The 12,034-nt window shown below is 40.0% G+C and overlaps 1 protein-coding gene across 4 annotated transcripts in view; it reads right to left on the bottom strand.

Moving 5' to 3' along the window:
- Positions 1 to 12,034, bottom strand: part of gabra3 (gamma-aminobutyric acid type A receptor subunit alpha3) — a 315,734-nt gene that overhangs the window by 231,609 nt on the left and 72,091 nt on the right. For all 4 annotated transcript variants that reach the window (XM_073935538.1, XM_073935539.1, XM_073935540.1 and 1 more), the window contains exon 2: positions 11,523 to 11,633. In XM_073935538.1, the coding sequence (XP_073791639.1) occupies positions 11,523 to 11,633 (111 nt within the window). The remainder of the gene's footprint in view (positions 1 to 11,522; positions 11,634 to 12,034) is intronic.

Below are 12,034 nucleotides of genomic sequence, written 5' to 3'. Positions count from 1 at the left end.
GGATTGATAGCCCCACCCTAAAAAACTGATAGTGACAGCCTAAAGAACTGATAGACACACCCTAAACAACTGATAGCTCTGCCCTAAATGACTAATAGCCCCATCCTAAAGAACTTAAAGCCCCGCCTTAAAAGACTGATAGCCACACCCTAAAAAACTGATAGCCCCGCCCTAAATAACTGATAGTGACACCAAAAAAAACTTATCTGCACTAAAGGACTGATAGCTCCACCCTTAAGGACTAATAGCCCCGCCTTTAAATACTAAAAATCACACCCTTAAGAACTAATTGCTCTCTACCCTAAAGAACTGATAGCCCCCCACCCCAAATGACTAATAGCCACACCCTAAATGACTGATAGCTCCACCCTAAATAAATTCCATGTGACCAGGAAGGGAAGGCGTTTAGAGGGGGGAGGGAAGGTTATGACATTTGATTATGAGGGCAAATTAGTATTTTACAAAACAAAAGTGCACACACACACATCATTTATAACGAGAGTTGATATCTTCAAGTAACAAACAAGAGGAGTAAATTTAGATTTCATGGCGACTTTAAAAGCCACACGTTTTGTTTTGTCTGTGACTGCTCTTGGCCTTGTTAGTATTCGCGAAGGGTTTGATCTGCCATCCGGAATAGGCTAATATAAAGCCTTGGCAGTCAAAGCTAAAGTGTCAGTAGTCATTTAGACTTGTTTAACAACATATTTGTGGCTCAGTCAATCTCCTGAAGCTTTTACAGGCGTAGTGTCTTTGATGGCGGGGACAGCAAGGACACCAGATGAAGAAGCCCGTGTTATTATGTCGTCTCCAGCAGTGCCTCTGGTACGCTGGAGTGAGTTTGGTAATGGAGATAGTAGGTTGCTGGAACGGCGCGTGCCACCATTCTTGATGCTTAATAACATCCTGACTTGAATACGATTTTCAGAAATATTGTAAAGCACATTTAATCTACACTAAAACATGCTGGAGATGCTATTTTTTTGACATTCACGCTTGCAACATTGCCTCTTTTTTTGTGCAACGGTTTATTTGTATATGCCTGGGAAGGCTGAAATTAAATTTACTTGGGGGAAAAGGCTAAGCAACAAAGGGCTATGGATCACAATAAAAGCTTATCAAACCTAAAGAACCGGCGCTGACTGTAAGGGAAATGGGTCAGCTGAATAAACAGCACTATTTAAGTCTCTCAGTTTAGTCGGAGCGAAATGTATTCAGCACAACAAAGTCAACAGCACCGTGAAGCGTGCTGTAAACAAACTCCTGGTTTGTCCATTTAATAGTCTTATTCATTCAGTTTTTTTGGCTTTGTTTAAGTTATATCAATTATTTACAGCCAAATAATGAGATAAACCATGTTTCTGGGACGGAGATACAAGCAAACGCTAGTTTTCTGATTAAACTATTTGAAGTGTACCGCTCATATTCTAGTGCTCGGAGGACGCTCTGAGCAACAAAACACAGCTCAGATGCACATAGTGATGTCAGCCGTCACATTTATTGTGCTAAACTCTTTACAGTGTTTTTGTCTTTAATGCATTATTAAATATTTGTTTTGCTTTATTTTAGAATAATTATTTTATATAGCTAAAAGTCAACCCAGGCTCATTATTAATACTGTATGTAGGCAACGATAACCATTTCTAAGGTATAGCGCGTTTTGGAAATGTCAAGGTTTTACAATTCTCTACAATACCGTCCTCCTAAGGTATGTGCATGCTTTTTTTATAACTATTTTTTTTTTTTTTAGGACAACAGTATTTCTAGCAGAAACAACATCCAAAGATATTGTTTTAAATGGTAAAAGAATCAAATAAAGTCAGCAGAAGTCAACAAGTCATTTGAATTATTTAGGCTGACATATTTAGTGTTCCAAAATAGTTAAATGTTTCTTAAAGTAAAATATAAAATGTTTAAAAGGGAAAAAAAAAATTTACCCCGACATTAAAAAAAGAATATAATTTAGAGCAGTAATCACAATACAGTGAAATCGTGATATTTTTATTCAAGGTTAACATACCGTCTGAATCTTATACTAGCGCATGCCTATTAATATATACTCCTGTATACATTTCTGGAGAGTGCTACATATGTCCCAGGAGCCACATTTGTTTTTGTAGTTTTTGTTTTCGTAAATCCACCAGAGGTCGTTGTGTACGCTTTTTCAGATCTCAAATTTCTCTTGCAAGAGCCATTCGCACCTGCTGTTCCTATGTAAATTTAACAGAAGCCGCTGTCGACTGACAGACTGACCGATCCTTTCACTCTCCTCCTTTCCCTAAACCCAATCGACAATGTTTTCAAAAGCAATTCAGAAAAATATTTTTAAAAACCTAGCAGCTGCCTGATTTTTACCACGTTTTCAGATCTTACCTCATTCTCACCTTGTTATTTACTTCATTTATTTTATTCTTTGGCTTTGGCTTTTGCTTTAACTGCTTTCTGCATCCTTTACCCTATCCTTTATCCTTTACCCTACATCCATGCCTGTATTGAACCCTGTTATCGTGACCAACTCCTCTCTGTGTCCCAAGTACACCAACGTACGCTGCAAGCCACTAGGCAAACTGTTAACAGTGGAGGTAAGCGGTCAGCTTCTCGCACAAAAAGAAACAATATCATACCACTCCGTAGCATTCGTTTTAAAGGCAAAATGTTGCCATACATCTCCAGAAATGCATAAAGGGCTACATTTTAAGAATGAGCCTGTAATTGATAACACTTTACAATTAGGTTGTATTAGTTAATTAATGCATTCACTATCATGAGCAAATAATGAACAGTACATTTATTACAGTATTTGTTCATGTCAGTTAACAGAAGTGTCCATTGTTAGTTCATGTTAACCTAGCTACATTAACAAGTTTGGGTTATAATATTGCATTATTAAATGTTGAACTATGATTATTAAATGCTGTGCAAGTATTGGCCACTTTATTAGGTACATTTAGGCATGTAGACATGGCCAGGACGATCTGCTGCAGTTCAAAGTGAGCATCAGAATGGAGAAGAAAGGGTATTTAAGTGACTTTGAATGGTTGTTGGTGCCAGACGGGCTGCTCTGAGTATTTCAGAAACTGCTGATCTACTGGGATTTTTACACAAACCATCTCTAGGGTTTACGGAGAATGCTCGGACAAAGAGGAAATATCCAGCGAGCGGCAGTTCTGTGGGCGCAAATGCCTTGTCAGAGGTCTGAGGAGAATGGCCAGACTAGTTCCAGCTGATGGAAAGGCAAAAGTAACTCAAATAAGCACTCGTTACAACCGAGCTCTGCAGAAGAGCATCTCTGAACACACAACACGTCCAACCTTGAGGCGGATGGGCTACAGCAGCAGAAGAGCACACCGGGCGCCGCTCCTGTCTGAGCTGAGATGTTCTTTTACAGTGTATCCAGCATGCATGTTGACAAAACTGAAGCACAACAAAGACAGCGATGCTCTCAGTTCACCTGCTAGTAGCAGGTGCAATCCAAAGGTAATTTTGTACCCTTGATTCGCCTCATGCCACTGATATAAAAAAAAAAAAAAACTGTGACTGTGAGAAACCACAGACAATGAAAAAGGAGCAAATCTTCCTTTTGTACAGAACAGCCTGCGTGTTCATCTGGCGAAGTAGCAAGCCAAATAAACATCTGCAATATGCCTGGGTCATTTAAATATTCATTGTTCTATCAAATATTTATAGAGTGTGGCAAAAATAGAATCTGTTTCGGAATACTCAACAACCTCGACTACGATATGCAATATTTTGTAAAATTTATTTTAATTTGTGCCATATTTTAATGTATGCTTTGCCAGTTAAAAATTTAGTTTTACCATCAGACTCTGGTTCATTTTAATATGGTAAAATCATACGAGAGTTTGAGCTTGCGTAATTCTGTCTACGTTGCTGCAAAAAGATAATTAGACATTAAAAACAGATAGCGATTTTCAATTTCTTTCCAGTGAGGTCATGTTTTAGTGTTCAATTGGTCTCATGCAGTCACGTGATGTGATGTCAAAACTCAACAAGCGAAACTTCGAAACTTGTTGCACAAGCTTGCATTTCCGGTCTGTTGCATTCGCTTGCATATATTTGTACGTCTATGGAGCGAAAAGTCTAAACAGTAAATGGTAAAGTCATGCAGGGGCTAACTACACTGTGAAACCCAACAGTCAACTTTATCAAATGAAATGAGTGTAGTTTTTTAACTCAAATGGTTTGTAGCAATCGGTGTCCTCAAACAATTTGAGTTGCGATAACTTATTGGGTTTTACAGAACTCAGTTGGTTTGAGTTCTCTTCATTTATTGCAGGGGTGTCCAAACTCGGTCCTGGAGGGCCGGTCTCCTGCATATTTTAGTTCCAACCCCAATTAAACACACCTGAACCACATAATCAAGCTCTTTCTAGGTATACTAGAAGCTTCCAGACAGGTGTGTTGAAGTTGGAGCTAATCTATACAGGAAATCGGCCCTCCAGGACTGACACTCCTGATTTATTGGATTTTACTGTGCTCAAATTGCTTCGTTTACTCAAATGGATTAAGTTCACAGTACTCATTAGCATTCGTTTTTGAACTTAAATGGTGTGTTGCAATCGGTTTTCCCAAATGCTTTGAGTTACCTTAACTGATTGTGTTTTACAGTGTAGTGAAGTGCTGTGCAGGTAAACCTCACTTCTTTAGCTTCCTTGATAGAGCAACCAACTTCCATGCGAAGAGCTGCTGGTTCGATCCCAGCTTGGAGCGGTTTGGGTGGTTTAGGACCGGCGGCGTCACGTTAAAAGCCTTCGCCATTTCATTGGAAGTACAGTTGCTGGTATTAAATCACCATGGAATGAACTGCTAATTACTCTGGCATATGTTTAATATTAATTAAATGGTTATTTTAACTGTTCAATCACTAATTATCTTTACAATTCTGCTCTCCTTTTGCTACACTTGTTTTGTTTTTTGAGTCTCATTTGCACATCCTGCCCATAACAATGGCCCTGAGCACATCTTGCATTATAAAGGTTAAAGATTAATTGATCGTTAATTGAAATGACAAATGATTATGGCAATCTGTGAAAACTGAAAATCCCATTAGGACCTTTTTAAACTAGCATAATGGGGCATTTTCACCAAATATCCCAAGCTGCTTAAGCATGTATTCTCATTACTGTGGTAAAAAAGACGGAGTGCTTTTGTAATTTGAGCTCAAAGGAAGCTGATTCTGGAACAGTAATTGAAAATGATGCTGATTCTGGAGCAGTGAGTCAAACTGGTGCCAGGCTTTTTAACATCTGAAATCATCCACTGAAATAGTGGTATATTTTTTTAATAAGGGTGATGGATGATCCAGCAGATTGGTGCTGTGATGTCACACTGCATTTTCTATCTGCTGTCATTGAGGGAAATTAATGTCTGCTCCCAAAGCAAGGACGTTGCATTCGATGACCCCTACTGAACATACCCAGTCAAGTTCAGTATCTATGTAAAGCTTAGGATTTCCCCCTTCAAGACCACCTATTTTTCACATCGTTTTCAGTCATTCTAGCTCTTTAAAACAAACCTGTCTCACAACAACAGATTTCCTCTGATTGGCTACTGACTTCTTCAAGCGTAAACAATCCACAGATTCTGATGTAGCTCATTTGTTAGTGTCTTTGAAAAGGAGAATCCCCTGGAAGATGATGAATATGATCAATGTTTGGACCATCATGACTCCATATAAGCAAAGTATTTCATAGTTTTTCAATTTCTGCTCAAAAAGCTAGGACATCGCATTCAGGGACACCTACTGAATATACCCATTCAAGTTTGGTATCTATGTAAATCTTAGGATTTCAGTTTCAGGACCATCAATTCTCCTCAATGTCACTAAAGCGGTAAGCCGTAAGAGAGGCTTAAAACAAACCTGTCTTGAATTAGCAAATCTGCTTTCCACTCTGATTGGCTACTGACTTTTTCACACGTAAGCAATGCACAGATTCTGACGTAGCACATCTGCAAAATGTAAACATTAATGACTGCAATCATTTTGCGATCAGAGTAAATAAATTTTTTGTGATTTGGAAGATGATCCAGAAGGTCCGGAGATGTCTTTGAAAAGGAGGATGCCCTTAAAGACCACACAATTGATCAATGTTTGGACCATCATGACTCCATTATGGAAAGTTCTACCAGGGTAAACATGCAAAGTGTTTCATAGTTTTTCAATTTCTGCTCCCAAAGCAAGGATGTTGCATTCGATGACCCTTACTGAACATATCCACTCAAGTTCAGCATCTATGTAAAGCTTAGGATTTCCCCCTTCAAGACCACCTATTTTTCACATCGTTTTCAGTCATTCGAGCGCTTTAAAACAAACCTGTCTCACAACAACAGATTTCCTCTGATTGGCTACTGACTTCTTCAAGCGTAAACAATCCACAGATTCTGATGTAGCTCATTTGTTAGTGTCTTTGAAAAGGAGAATCCCCTGGAAGATGATGAATATGATCAATGTTTGGACCATCATGACTCCATATAAGCAAAGTATTTCATAGTTTTTCAATTTCTGCTCAAAAAGCTAGGACATCGCATTCAGGGACACCTACTGAATATACCCATTCAAGTTTGGTATCTATGTAAATCTTAGGATTTCAGTTTCAGGACCATCAATTCTCCTCAATGTCACTAAAGCGGTAAGCCGTAAGAGAGGCTTAAAACAAACCTGTCTTGAATTAGCAAATCTGCTTTCCACTCTGATTGGCTACTGACTTTTTCACACGTAAGCAATGCACAGATTCTGACGTAGCACATCTGCAAAATGTAAACATTAATGACTGCAATCATTTTGCGATCAGAGTAAATAAATTTTTTGTGATTTGGAAGATGATCCAGAAGGTCCGGAGATGTCTTTGAAAAGGAGGATGCCCTTAAAGACCACACAATTGATCAATGTTTGGACCATCATGACTCCATTATGGAAAGTTCTACCAGGGTAAACATGCAAAGTGTTTCATAGTTTTTCAATTTCTGCTCCCAAAGCAAGGATGTTGCATTCGATGACCCTTACTGAACATATCCACTCAAGTTCAGCATCTATGTAAAGCTTAGGATTTCCCCCTTCAAGACCACCTATTTTTCACATCGTTTTCAGTCATTCGAGCGCTTTAAAACAAACCTGTCTCACAACAACAGATTTCCTCTGATTGGCTACTGACTTCTTCAAGCGTAAACAATCCACAGATTCTGATGTAGCTCATTTGTTAGTGTCTTTGAAAAGGAGAATCCCCTGGAAGATGACGAATATGATCAATGTTTGGACCATCATGACTCCATATAAGCAAAGTCTTTCATAGTTTTTCAATTTCTGCTCAAAAAGCTAGGACATTGCAGTCAGTGACACCTACTGAATATACCCATTCAAGTTTGGTATCTATGTGAATCTTAGGATTTCAGTTTCAGGACCATCAATTCTCCTCAATGTCACTAAAGTGGTAAGCCGTAAGAGAGGCTTTAAACAAACCTGTCTTGAATTAGCAAATCTGCTATCCACTCTGATTGGCTACTGACTTCTTCACACGTAAGCAATGCACAGATTCTGACGTAGCACATTTGCAAAATGTAAACATTAATGACTGCAATCATTTTGCGATCCGAGTAAATCGATTTTTTGTGAATTGGAAGATGATCCCGAAGGTCCGAAGATGTCTTTGAAAAGGAGGATGCCCTTAAAGACCACACAATTAATTAATGTTTGGACCATCTTGACTCATTATGGAAAGTTCTACCAGTTCTACCAGGGTAAACATGCAAAGGATTTCAAAGTTTTTCAATTTCTGCTCCCAAAGCAAGGACGTTGCATTCGATGACCCCTACTGAACATACCCACTCAAGTTCAGCATCTATGGAAAGCTTAGGATTTCCCCATTTCAAGACCACCTATTTTTCATATCGTTTTCAGTCATTCTAGCTCTTTAAAACAAACCTGTCTCACAACAACAGATTTCCTCTGATTGACTACTGACTTCTTCAAGCGTAAACAATCCACAAATTCTGATGTAGCTCATTTGTTAGTGTCTTTGAAAAGGAGAATCCCCTGGAAGATGACGAATATGATCAATGTTTGGACCATCATGACTCCATTAGGGAAAGTTCTGCCATAAGCAAAGTATTTCATAGTTTTTTTAATTTCTGCTCAAAAAGCTAGGACATTGCATTCAGTGACCCCTACTGAATATACCCATTCAAGTTTGGTATCTATGTAAAGCTTAGGATTTTGGTTTCAGGACCATCAAGAAGGTCCGAAGATGTCTTTGAAAAGGAGGATGCCCTTAAAGACCACACAATTAATTAATGTTTGGACCATCATGACTCCATTAAGGAAAGTTCTACCAGGGTAAACATGCAAAGTATTTCATTCATTCATTCATTTTCTTGTCGGCTTAGTCCCTTTATTAATCTGGGGTCGCCACAGCGGAATGAACCGCCAACTTATCCAGCAAGTTTTTTAAGCAGCGGATGCCCTTCCATCCGCAACCCATCTCTAGGAAACATCCACACACACATTCACACACACACTCATACACTATGGACAATTTAGCCTTCCCAATTCACCTGTACCGCATGTCTTTGGACTGTGGGGGAAACCGGAGCACCCGGAGGAAACCCACGCAAAGGCAGGGAGAACATGCAAACTCCACACAGAAACGCCAACTGAGCTGAGGCTCGAACCAGCGACCCAGCGACCTTCTTGCTGTCAGGCGAACATGCTACCCACTGCCTCGCCCAAAGTATTTCATAGTTTTTCAATTTCTGCTCCCAAAGCAAGGACGTTGCATTCGATGACCCTTACTGAATATATTTGTGTGTTTGTGAGGAAGAGACACCAAAATGAACGTCTGCTTTCCATCCGCTTTCATCTGGCATGCCGTTTCCCTCCTCTTCTTCTCTCTCTTTCTCGTCCATGTGTGTCTCTGTAGCTCTTATTACTGGCAGATGGAATTGGTAGATTCCAATCAATGTTCTTCTTTGACTAATTACTCTGACAAAGATGGTGAAGATCCAGATGAATAGATGCCTGCTGAGCATGCCTGGCAACACTCAACACACGCATATGCCAAATATATCTTCATAAGCAGCTAGGAATCTGCAGTATAATGATTCTCTGTTAAACACTTACCAGGAGATGATCTGCTATGATGGCTTTGGATTTAGGTCATGGTAAAGAATCACTGCAAACTTCTTTTTTTTTACCCTTCTCTTAAGGGTAAAAAGACTAGCTTATGATTCTGCAGTGCTGTTTAGACGAATATTTCAATATTTCTTGAAATAATGCTAGGAGTGATGAGGATATGTTTGCAACTATACTTTAAGTCATGTCTATTCATGTAGATCAATGTTCTCAAACTCCTGGAGGGCCTTAGCTCTGCACAGTTTAGCTTCAACCACCTCACACCTGCTTAATAGTCTCTAGTAGTCTTGAACGCCTTGATTAGTTGGATCAGCTGTGTTTGATTTGTGTTGAAGCAAAACTGTGCAGAGCTGCGGCCCTCCAGGAATCCAGTTTAAGACCTATGAAATAGATCAAGGGTGCCCAAACTCAGTCTTGAAGGGCCGGTGTCCTGCAAAGTTTAGTTCCAACCTCAATCTGACACACCTGGGCAAGCAAATCAAGCTCTTACTAGACCAGTGGTGTCCAGACTCGGTCCTGGAGGGCTGGTGTCCTGCAAAGTTTAGTTCCAACCCCAATCCGACACACCCAGGCGAGCTAATCAAGCTCTTTCTAGGCTTTCTAGAAACATCCATGCAGGTGTGTTGAGGAAAGTAAGAGCTAAAATCTGCAGGACACCAGCCCTCCAGGACCAAGATTAAGCACCCCTATACTAGGCTTTCTAGAAACAACCTTGCAGGTGTTTTGAAGCAAGTTGGAGCTAAAATCTGCAGGACACCGACCCTCCAGGACTGAGTTTGAGTATCTCTATACTAGGCTTTCTAGAAACAACCTTGCAGGTGTTTTGAAGCAAGTTGGAGCTAAAATCTGCAGGACACCGGCCCTCCAGGACTGAGTTTGAGTATCTCTATACTAGGCTTTCTAGAAACATCCTTGCAGGTGTGTTGAGGTAAGTTGGAGGTAAAATCTGCAGGACACCATCCCTCCAGAATCGAGTTTGAGCACCCCCCTGCTGAAAAAATGCAGCTTAAACCAGCCTAGGATGGTTGACTGGTTTTAACTGGTCGACCAGCCTGGTTTTAGAGGGGTTTTGGCCACTTCCAGGCTGGTTTCCAGCCATTTCCAGCCTGCATGGTTTTAGCTGGACAAGCTGGGAGATGACCAGCTAAAATCAGCTTGACCAGCCTAGCCAGGCTGGGAGCCCAGCCAAAACCAGCTATGTGCAGCTTAAACCAGGATGGTCAAGCTGGTTTTAGATGGTGTAAGCTGGTCACTTTCCAGCTTGACCAGCTAAGACCAAGCCTGAAATTACTGGAAACCAGCCTGGATGTAGCCAAAATCCCTCTAAAACCAGGCTGGTCAACCAGCTAAAACCAGCCAACTAACCTAGGCTGGTTTAAGCTCGATTTTTCAGCAGGGCCCTATACTAGGCTTTCTAGAAACATCCTTGCAGGTGTTTTGAAGCAAGTTGGAGCTAAAATCTGCAGGACACCGGCCCTCCAGGACTGAGTTTGAGTACTATCTATCTATCTATCTATCTATCTATCTATCTATCTATCTATCTATCTATCTATCTATCTATATATCTATATATCTATCTATCTATCTATCTATCTATCTATCTATCCATCCATTTTTTTCAAAATAAAATGATTACTTCTGTTTAAATGCCAAAAACTTCACTTATTTTTAAGTCCAAAGAGAAATGGACTATTGTTTGTTTTCTTTGTATTATCATTTAGTGCTGTATTAATTGGTTACCGAGCAGCAATACATAACACTTTAAAATATAAGGAGTTTTCAAGTGATTTACTGAACTAGTGGTGTTTTGAAATTAATATATGCATAATTATCATAATAACTGTGATTATTCCTCAGACTCTAATTAATCAGCCAAAACCTATACTCATTCCATCCCTAAAACCCGCTCTCCAGTGCATTTTGGTAATGTCATGTTGAGGTTCATGTGTTTTGATCCAGTGTCATATACTACTTTTTATCTCATCACAAGCTCAAAATCCCATTTTCCCAAAATCCCCATTTGCATGTACCATCACACTTTTCACATGTACCACTGAGCTAATGAGCAGTAACAAAAAACCCAACTGGCATCTCGACAGCGCAATCGAGCTGAAAAACTGGTCTCGGGATCCCTCAGGTTCCTCCAGCGTCAGTTTCTTTCCAGGTTTATTGAGTCACACTTGTAACCGAGCCCCGCTCCGCCACCTGAAATCCAATTCATGGCGGTTTGTGCGAGAGAATTACAGCCACCTACGCTCGGCTCCAATGGCATTTTGCAGATCGTAAATGACCCCACGCAATAATACAACCTTATTAATGAACGTATTAGGAGCGATGCATCCCTGGAGCCTGTTCCACTAGGGAAAGTCATTCTTACCCGGTTTGTGAGCTTGGGTTGAATAAAAGACTGAGGAGGATCCACACGCAGCAGACGCATGACGTGAGCTTGTGGAAAACGCCAGCCATAGCACTCTGAAGTCCTGAAAGCCTGCAGAAAAAAATAAAGATGAGAGGAAGCAGGGTGAGATCTTTCACAATATGGCATAAAAGCCCTGCCATATGGAGACTCAATTCTGAAAGTCAAATACTAGAGCTATTCTGCTGTCGGATGTACGTTTTTGACTCTTCTAATGCATAAAATTGAGTAATGCTTTATGATTGGTTACAATTAATCGCATCTGAGATGAAAAAAAATATGTATTTTGATAAGAAATATTGTGTATAAGCATGTCATTATGTTTAAAGGGCTCCTAGTTTACCCCTTTTTCAGGATTTAAGGGAAGTCTTTTGTGTCTCCAGAATGTGTCTGTAAAGTTTCAGCTCAAAACACCCATCAGATTATTTATTAGACCTTTCAAAATATTGAAATATTGAACACAGTGTAGCTGG

Source organism: Danio rerio, chromosome 21 (genome assembly GCF_049306965.1).
Source record: "Danio rerio strain Tuebingen ecotype United States chromosome 21, GRCz12tu, whole genome shotgun sequence".
Lineage (NCBI taxonomy): Eukaryota > Metazoa > Chordata > Actinopteri > Cypriniformes > Danionidae > Danio > Danio rerio.
This window is presented reverse-complemented; position numbering and strand designations above follow the sequence as displayed.